Source organism: Colobus angolensis, unplaced genomic scaffold, assembly GCF_000951035.1.
Source record: "Colobus angolensis palliatus isolate OR3802 unplaced genomic scaffold, Cang.pa_1.0 Scaffold226, whole genome shotgun sequence".
NCBI lineage: Eukaryota > Metazoa > Chordata > Mammalia > Primates > Cercopithecidae > Colobus > Colobus angolensis.
This window is the reverse complement of record NW_012115444.1, coordinates 2,307,200-2,315,661: the sequence shown is the minus strand read 5'-3', so window position 1 is coordinate 2,315,661 and position 8,462 is coordinate 2,307,200. Positions and strand designations below refer to the sequence as shown.

At 41.9% G+C, this 8,462-nt stretch overlaps 1 protein-coding gene across 3 annotated transcripts; it reads right to left on the bottom strand.

Moving 5' to 3' along the window:
- Positions 1-317: 317 nt before the first annotated feature.
- Positions 318-2,185, bottom strand: LOC105513245 (annexin A8). 3 transcript variants are annotated; one of them, XR_001001972.1, is made up of 2 exons: positions 1,085-2,185; positions 324-958 (listed from the first exon to the last, which is right to left on the bottom strand). XR_001001972.1 is itself a non-coding variant. In XM_011944094.1 (2 exons), exons 1-2 carry the CDS (start codon positions 2,143-2,145, stop codon positions 1,162-1,164), a joined length of 834 nt encoding a protein of 277 aa, XP_011799484.1. In that variant the 5' UTR covers positions 2,146-2,185; the 3' UTR covers positions 324-1,161. The 3 variants fall into 3 exon arrangements, 2 of the variants coding, with proteins under 2 accessions (XP_011799482.1, XP_011799484.1); XM_011944094.1 differs by having other exon boundaries at positions 324-1,653; positions 1,804-2,185; XM_011944092.1 differs by having other exon boundaries at positions 318-2,185.
- Positions 2,186-8,462: the final 6,277 nt, after the last annotated feature.

Genomic DNA, 8,462 nt, shown 5'->3' with positions numbered 1-8,462 from the left:
GTTTGTGACAAAGGTATATTCTGTGGTGCTGAGGTTTGGACTTCTACCGATCCTGCTACCCAGGTAGTGAGCATAGTACCCAATAGGAAGTTTTTCAGCCCTCGACCCCCTCCTCCTCTCCCTCCTTTTGGAGCCCCAAGTGTCTATTCTTCCCATCTTTATGTCCATGTGAACCCAAGATTTAGCCTCCATTTACAAGTGAGAACATGTGATATTTGGTTTTCTGTTTCTGCGTTAGTTCACTTGGGATAACAGCCTCCAGCTACATTCGTGTTGCTGTAGAGGACAGGATTTCATTTCTTTTTTTTTTTTTTTTTAAATCTTTATTATTTTGAAAACCACAGCAAAGGCACTTCAGAATCTCCAGCTACCCAGTCTCAGTTGCTGTTCCGTGGGGACAAGAGTGGTGCTGAGGGCATGGTCACGCCCTTCTGTGCTGCATGCAGAGGAGTGCGAGGCCAGGGCACTGACCTGGTCAGCCACCAGGGGAGCCCACGTCACTTAGAACACAGTGTCCTTAGGTCAGGAATTTGTAGTTTGTTTTGTTATTAAGATGGTAAGAGAATTTTTCATCCATTTAGAGCCTAACATTTTTAGATGAATGTTAATGGCTTCTTGGTTGTGATGGATATGTGTTCATTTCTCAGCTGCTGAAGGATGTGTGTTCTAAAACAAAAGGGCTCCCAGCCAGCTCTCCAGCTGCCTGATAGAGAAGCGTATCAGTAACACACTTGTTAAAAAACCATATTCCCTGGCCCCTCTTGTGGAGACCCTGTTTCAGTAGATGGGAATGGGGCCAAGGTCTGTATAACCTGAGCCCAGGAGACTCTGTGACCAGCTTGGGAAGCTCCTGCAGGGAGGATGGAATGACCCACAAGCCCCCAGGCCCTTCATGCCGAGGCATCTGTCTGGCTAGAGAAACGCTAAGGTTGGCGTTGTGCTCACACTGGGAAATGACCTGGAAGTTGGGAAGAGGAGTCCAGGCCGATTCCACCCTCTGGGTTAGAAACCCAGCTGGAAAGCACTGGAAATAGGGAAATAGAAGACTAAAAGACTGGGACACTCCCCTGCCGCCACACCCAACCTGCATCCATGGCTGAGGTTGAGTGAGGTGGCCTGGAGACTCTAACTTCATGGCCTTTGCTCTTGTTCTTCTGTGCCTCAGGGGTCGCTGCCCACCAGGCTCAGCAGGGCGTTCTTGTAGTCACCACTGGTGTCTTCCATGATCATGCTGCTGAGGGTCTTGCCGTACATCTTCTTGAAGTGACACTTGATAAGATTTAAGTCAATCTCACTCCTTGAAACGATGTTTCTTATCAGGGTCCCATCGCGTGTCCCTGCTCCCTTCATGGCATAGTAGAGTCTCTCTGCAAAGTAGCTGTGGAGGTTTCGGGTGCATTTCACCACAGTGAGCATGGCCTCTTCCAGCGAGCTGTGGGTCTCACTCTTGATGCTGTCCTCAATGCTCTTGTTGGCAATTTTCTCATACTCTTCAAACACTCTCAGCAGGTGAGTGGCACTGCGCGTGCACAGGATGGTGATGAATTTCATCTCATCAGTCCCACGGATCTTCTCGCCTGCCGCATACAGATCCTGTGCATCTTGGAGGGCCAGTCCCGGGTCCACAAAGCTGCTCACATCATCCCTGCTGCCCTGCAGGAGGCACACCAGGATCCTCTCCAGGTAGCCACTTGTGTCTGCTTGGATGTCCTCCTCCAGGCTGGACCCGTAGTCTTCCTCATACGCCTTCATTATCTCCTGCAGCTGGTTCTTGGTCCGAGAGGCCAGGATCTCAATGATGACGCCCTCCTTGGTTCCTAAGCCCTTCACGGCATCATGCAGCTCCTTGGCTTCGTATCTGTATGGCAGGTACATAAGGGCCACAATGAGCCTCTCGAACTTGCCACTCAGCTCCGACTTCAAGGTCTTAGTGAGATCCTTGCCAAACTGAGCCTTGAAGGACTTGGCGATCTGCTGCCGCTGTGCGTTGCTTCTCTTGGTGAGCACATCGATGATAGCCTGCTCGTTGGTCCCGATCCCCTTCATGGCTTTGTAGAGGGTCTCTGCATCAGGGTCTGGGTTGAAGTGGGAGCTGCTCTTCACTGTGACACCCTCCTGTTCAATCCAGGCTTTCCACCAGGCCATCTTGTTCACCTCGGGGGCACCTTTCCCAGGGAGATGAAGAGACACACTCCTGCAGCCGAGGAATCAGGATTTCATTTCTTTATGGCTGCGTAATATTCCATGGTATATAGGTATCACATTTTCTTTATCCAGTCCACCATTGGTGGGCACCTAGGTTGATTCCGTGTCTTTGGTATTTGAATAGTGCTACAGTGAGCATACTAGTACATGTGTCTTTTTGGTATGATGATTTATATTCCTAGGAATGAGATTGCTGAGTCGAATAGTAGTTCTATTTTTATTTCTTCAAGAAATCTCCAAACTGCATTCCACAGGGGCTGAACTAATTTGCATTCCCACCAATAGTGTATAAATGTTCTCTTTTCTCCACAACCATGCCAATGTCTGTTTTTTTTGTTTTGTTTGTTGTTTTTGTTTTTTTTTTTTTTTTGGCTTTTTCTGACTGGTGTGAGATGGTATCTCATTGTGCTTTTGATTTGCATTTCTTTGATGATTAGTGATGTGGAGCATTTTTTCATACATTTATTGGCTGCTTGTATGCCTTCTTTTAAAAAGTGTCTGGTCATTTCCTCTGCCCACTTTTTATTAGGATTGTTTGTTTTATTCTTGTTGATTCATTTAAGTTTCTTATAGATTCTAGATATTTGTCCTTTGTTGGATGCATAGTTGGTAAATATTTTCTTCCATTCTGCAGGTCATCTATTTACTCTGTTGAGAGTCTCTTTTGCTGTGCAGAAGCTCTTCTGTTTAATTAATTCCTGTTTGTCTACTTTTGATTTTTCTGCATTTGCTTTTGGGGGTCTTCATCATAAATTATTTGCCTAGGCCAATGTGTAGAGGAGTATTTTCTGGACTTTCTTCTGTAATTTTTATAGTTTGAAGTCTTACATTTAAGTCTTTAATTCATCTTGAGTTAATTTTTGTATATGGTGAGAAGTAGGGGTCCAATTCCATTCTTCTGCATATGGTTAGCCAGTTTTCCCAGCCCAGTTTATTAAATAGAGTGTACTTTTCCAATTGCTTATTTTTGTCAACTTTGTTGAAGATGAGTTGGTTGTAGATGTGCATCTTTATTCCTGGGTTCTCTGTTATGTTCCATTTGTCTATGTGTCTGTTTTTGTACTAGTACCATGCAGTTTTGGTTACTACAGCCTTGTAGTATAATTTGAAGTCAGGTAATGTTATGCCTCTGGCTTTGTTCTTCTTGCTTGGGATTGCTTTGCTTAGCCTGGACTTCAAGATTACTCACAATCTAGCCTCAGTCTACCTCATCAACAACTAATTGTAGAATGATTGATAAATGAGATAATCTATTTAACATACTTAAGCATAATATCTAGCACATGGTGGAAAATCATTAGACTTTATCAATATTATGTGTATTTGCAAAAGCCTTTGGTTTTGTCTGCTCAGCATCCATTCACTATTCTTCTTTTTGTTGTCATAGTACGCCTACCTTAAGAATTAATCTCCCTTTTCCAATCACGTTCATGTATTATAAGGAAATTGGCCATAGTGCCTCATCTCCCTGGCCACAGAGCTTGAATTAGAAATGGATATGTGACTTAAACTGGGCAAAGAAGAAATCCTTTACTGCCGTTTTTCAAACTGGAGCCAGAAGCAAAGCTCCTCAGCTTCCCGTTTTTTCTGTGGACATATTGTTCAGATATAAGCCCAGAGCATCTGTGGCCATGTTTTTATCTCATGGGGACAGGTGACCAAGAGAGAAAAGCCAAAGAATAGGAAAACACCTAAAGATGGGTATATAATTTTTACATTAAATATAGATGAAAATGTGAAGAAAGGGGAAAATTTTAAAATCCCTGGCTCTAGTAGTTTTTAAGTCGATCCATTTCTGTAAGTTTCATCGTATTGGACATGTGAGCCTATAACTATTTGCTTTTGTGTTTAACTAATTTAAGGTGGCTTTTAATATCTTGGTGGCTACTTGGAATATAAGGAAAGCACAGCCCCACCCTTAAGGAATTCCATTTCTTGGGGGAAATAGAAACATGAATATCACAAATAGTCATAGTTTCACTAGCAAAAGTGTGTCCTGGACAGTGGCATGCATCATGAAAGCCACTCTCCTAACATGTTCCCCTTGTCTGACCTCCTAGTTTATAGTTTGTGATGGTCCAACCGTTGTCTGGGATCTGAGCATATGATTACAAGGAATATCAGCGAGAATTTCTTTTGCTGTGTTCCCGTGCTGCTTAGAATTCCCTGTGGCTTATGACATTTCGTAAGTGATGATGGATTTGCAGATAGTGCAGGACTTTCTTCCTGAGAGTGAGAATGTCAGAGTCTCCCTCAAAAGGGACTCCATAAAGAGGATTCTTTACTTAAAGTCCATAGACTTTGTGTGGGGATGTCCATGAATGGGCTTAAGGATAGGTAATGTTACACATCATTTCTAGGGCACATGATTTTTTGGGGAGTGGTTGAAGAGAGAGAATCTACAGCCTCTGTCAGGTTCTCAAAAGGTCCTTCAGCCAAAAAAAGTGCTCCACAGGGAGGTCTTATAGAAGAATTTCCAAAATAAAAAGTGACCACAAAGAGGAATGCAAAAAGAATCTTCATGTGTCTTGGATCTCTGGAACAACTGGGGAATTTTTTCTGGTGAGTCTGGAAAGTAGTGACAACCCAGGTGGCTGAGAGTCACAAAGACACATATAGTGTCTCTTCAAAATGAACCTCCCACGACATTCAACCAAGTACCTCTCCCAATTTCAGGAGGTGGAGGAAGATCATCCTTACATTTCCGGTTAGGTGATAATGGGGTGAAATACCAATGACTGATAGTCTTTCTGCTTGGAATGACCTCCTGATATTCACATGACTTTCTCACTTCCTTTAGGGCTCTATCAAGTTGTTCCCCTTTATTACTGAGAGACTTTGTGTCACTATACTATTTAAAATGGCACAATCAACATCTCCACCCTAAAATTTGTTATTTCCTTATCTAGCTTTATTATCTTCTAGTATATATGATGCATTGAGATGCCACTTATTCATTTATGTAGCTTAGTCACATATTTATTTACATTTAGCAGAATGTAAGGTCCATGAGAAAAGGAACTATGACTTGTTTATATGCTGTGTCTCCAGCATTGAGAACAGTTTCAGTCACAAAATGTCTGTTGAATGAATGAATAAGTACAAGAATGTCTTCTCTGTGTTCTTCTACCTAAGTATTAACTCTTCTCTTTCCTTCTTGTAAAGACAGACTAGTATGAAAATTAAAAGCACAGACTCTAGTGCCAGATGGCTTGGATTAAATCCCAGCTTTGCCCCAAAAATATCTTTATTGATAACAGTTACAATGATAAATGAGATGAAGAAGATTTACTTGTCTTGAGAGAGGTATGAAAACAACTGAATCTCTTCTACCTAATTCTACAGAAACAGAGGGTCTGTGATGGGTCACAAATAGACCTTGGGTTCTACTCTTAGTTCTGCCACATGCCAGCTGGCAAAACTTGGCCAGATTACTTGACTTCTCAGGCCTTAATTTCTCATCTTTCAAACAGTGCTTCCCTCATATTGTCTGTGAGAGAATGTGTTAAAACACTTAGCACAATGCTAAAGCATGAATTAGTGCTTGGTGAATGTTTGAAGTTATTGGGATACATAGTAAGTGCTCAGCAAAAGTTAAATGTTATCATGCAGTCTCTTCTGACCACTCTAGTATTTTTCCATGCTCTCCTTATGATTTATATCTGATCCCACTTTAATTGTATTGATCTCTGTGCATGTGGTGTGTAATATTTTCTTAACTCGATTAAATTCCTTAAAAGCTCATACTTTTGACCTTCAGAGGGCACAGCCTAACATTGAGCACATAATCCTCTTAGCTCGTGGTGAATGTTTGGAATAGGGCATCCTGTCCTCCCTGGTCTGTTATTTTCTCTGTTCTTTTCATTTTAAGGAAAGGAATCTCTCTTAAAACACAATCCTCGTCTTCCCTTATCTCTTAGAGACAGGCTCTGTGCATATATGGGGCTCCAGGTATGCCAAATGTCTGCCTCTTGCTTGCTGGTACCTTACATGAGGAAGTACCTAATCCACCTATTGATTTCCTCTTGACTCAGGACCCATCTAAATGGCTCTGGGGTAAATAGCTTATTTCTTTTTGGGTGGAGGAATGTCACTACAACCTTGTGTGAAGCCTGACCTCTTTCTTCCTTGATTTTTCCATCTATAAAATCAAGAATATAAAAGATCCTAGGTACATTTATAGGAAGCCTGGGAAAATTTCTACCAATCATTCCGTCTGTGGCATCATGTGAAAGAGAGTCTAGTTCTCAGTATCAGAAACTTGGAGCATTGCTGCCAGTCTACTTTGGTGGTTGCTTTCACTTCTGGTTTAGTTTGCTTGAAATATATCAATAACTGGAGATTTCCAGGTGGAAATCCCATAGAATTTCAGGCCATAAACTATTTTTTGGGAGGTCAGGTGCTTGAGAAAATTCCATTTCTTAATATCTCTACTCAAATGTCACAGCTTTAGGCAGCCCTCCCTGACCTTACAGTTAAGGTCACTTTCTCCATTACACACACTCACAGAACCCTGTAGCTTTCCTTCAAAGTCCTTATCAGAGTTTGGAAATAGTTATTGATCTGTGTGGTTATCTGGTTAATGTCTGTTTTCCACACTACACTGCAAGATCCCCAAGGCCAGGAATGACTTCGCTCAACAGTACACAGTAGTAACTCATGAAAGTTTTATTCAGCAGCGAATCAATGAAGAGAAATGCTCTATTGGTGAGGAAATAGAAAAGAACCTGATTCTTTTCAAACCAGGAAAGGCCTGGTAGTTTTACTATGTGCTTCCTTGGAAGGCCTGTCTTCTCATTTTTAATCAGGAAGACAGGCCGGCAAATAACTATCGAACACAGCTGGTCTGAAACTCAGGGAAACAACGTCTTGCTGACACATGTCTGTAGGCTCTTGGTAATGCTTAAGTCCATGCATTAAACCTCATAAATAGTGTCTGATGAGAAAAGTAGTGATTTGGATCAAAATGGGAGAGGAGGCAGAGGGCAGTTCCAGAATGTGATGGAAATCATGTAGCTCTTCCTTTAGGACTGCTAAGTCTAGATGGGCTGCAATGTGGGTCATTACCAAAAAAAAAAAAAAAAAAAAAAATTCACTGTGGACAGTCGTAAACATCCATGGTGTCCAGAGAAACAGGCATCTCTTTTTCTCATTGAGTCCCTTTTAGTCTTTGCAAATTCTAGGAGTCTCATCTCACACATATCCTACTCCTTTTCTTTTCTTACACACTTACAATTAGTCAGCTTCTTCCAGGGGCCCAGCGCTTTCCTGGATAGCTCCAAGCCCCCTTGAGAGGCTCTGAGGGTTTCCTCACTTGATTTTCAAGGACCCCTAGAGGCCTCAAATGAGTGCGGCTGTGGCAACTTCAATTTCCTTAGAGTGGAGAAGCTTTAAGACCCAAAAGCCTCCCTTTTGCTGATTTAGACTCTGTTTATAACATAATTTTGGTGAAATATTCTGCAAGCAAATCTTTCTCTTTGTTCTTCCTACCAGCTGGAGGATATGTACATAGAGTACCATTTCCCAAGTCATGTGTTACGGAACATCAGTTTCAGGAGTATTTACTTACTCACTCGCCAATATGCATCTAGTTAATATCTACCATGTGGCAGATACTGTGCTATCTGGAGATAAAAGGCTAGGAGAAAAACAGATCTGGGCCCCGCCCTCAGGGAACTCACTGTCTAGTGAGGAGACTGCTATTACTATAGTAATCAATTAAGTATGAAATTTAAATGTGAGATAGCTTTCTTAAGAGAAAAGTCTACAGTGCTATGAAAGCATATAGTCAATAATAGGAGTTGGTAAGTTTTTTCTGCAAAGGGCCAGACAGTTAATATTTTTGGCTTATAGTCTTTGGTCCAACTACAAAACTCTGCTGTTGTAATGTGAAAGCAGTTCACAGACAACATGTAAACAAATGATCACGGTTATGTTCCAATAAAACTTTATAGATACTGAAATTTGAATCTTGTGTAATTTTTATGTGTTACAAGATTTTTCTTCATTTGATTTTTTTCAACCACTTAAAGATGTAGAAACCATTCTTAGCTTGTGGGCTATGCAAAACAGGCAGCTGGATGGATGAGGCGCCTGGGTCATAGTTTGTTAATTTTTGCTCTGGGGGACTAAGGAAGGGCTTTCCTGGGGCAGAGGTGTTTGATATGAGATCTGAATGTGAGTGGGAGAACTGAGTAGTGTGGGGACAGTGGTGGTGGGGGGAGAACTGGGTAGGGTGGGGACAGTGGTGGGTGGGA

Coding starts and splice junctions, on each gene's coding strand:
- LOC105513245 (XM_011944092.1), bottom strand. CDS start 2,145: ATGGCCTGGTGGAAAGCCTGGATTGAACAGGAGGGTGTCACAGTGAAG.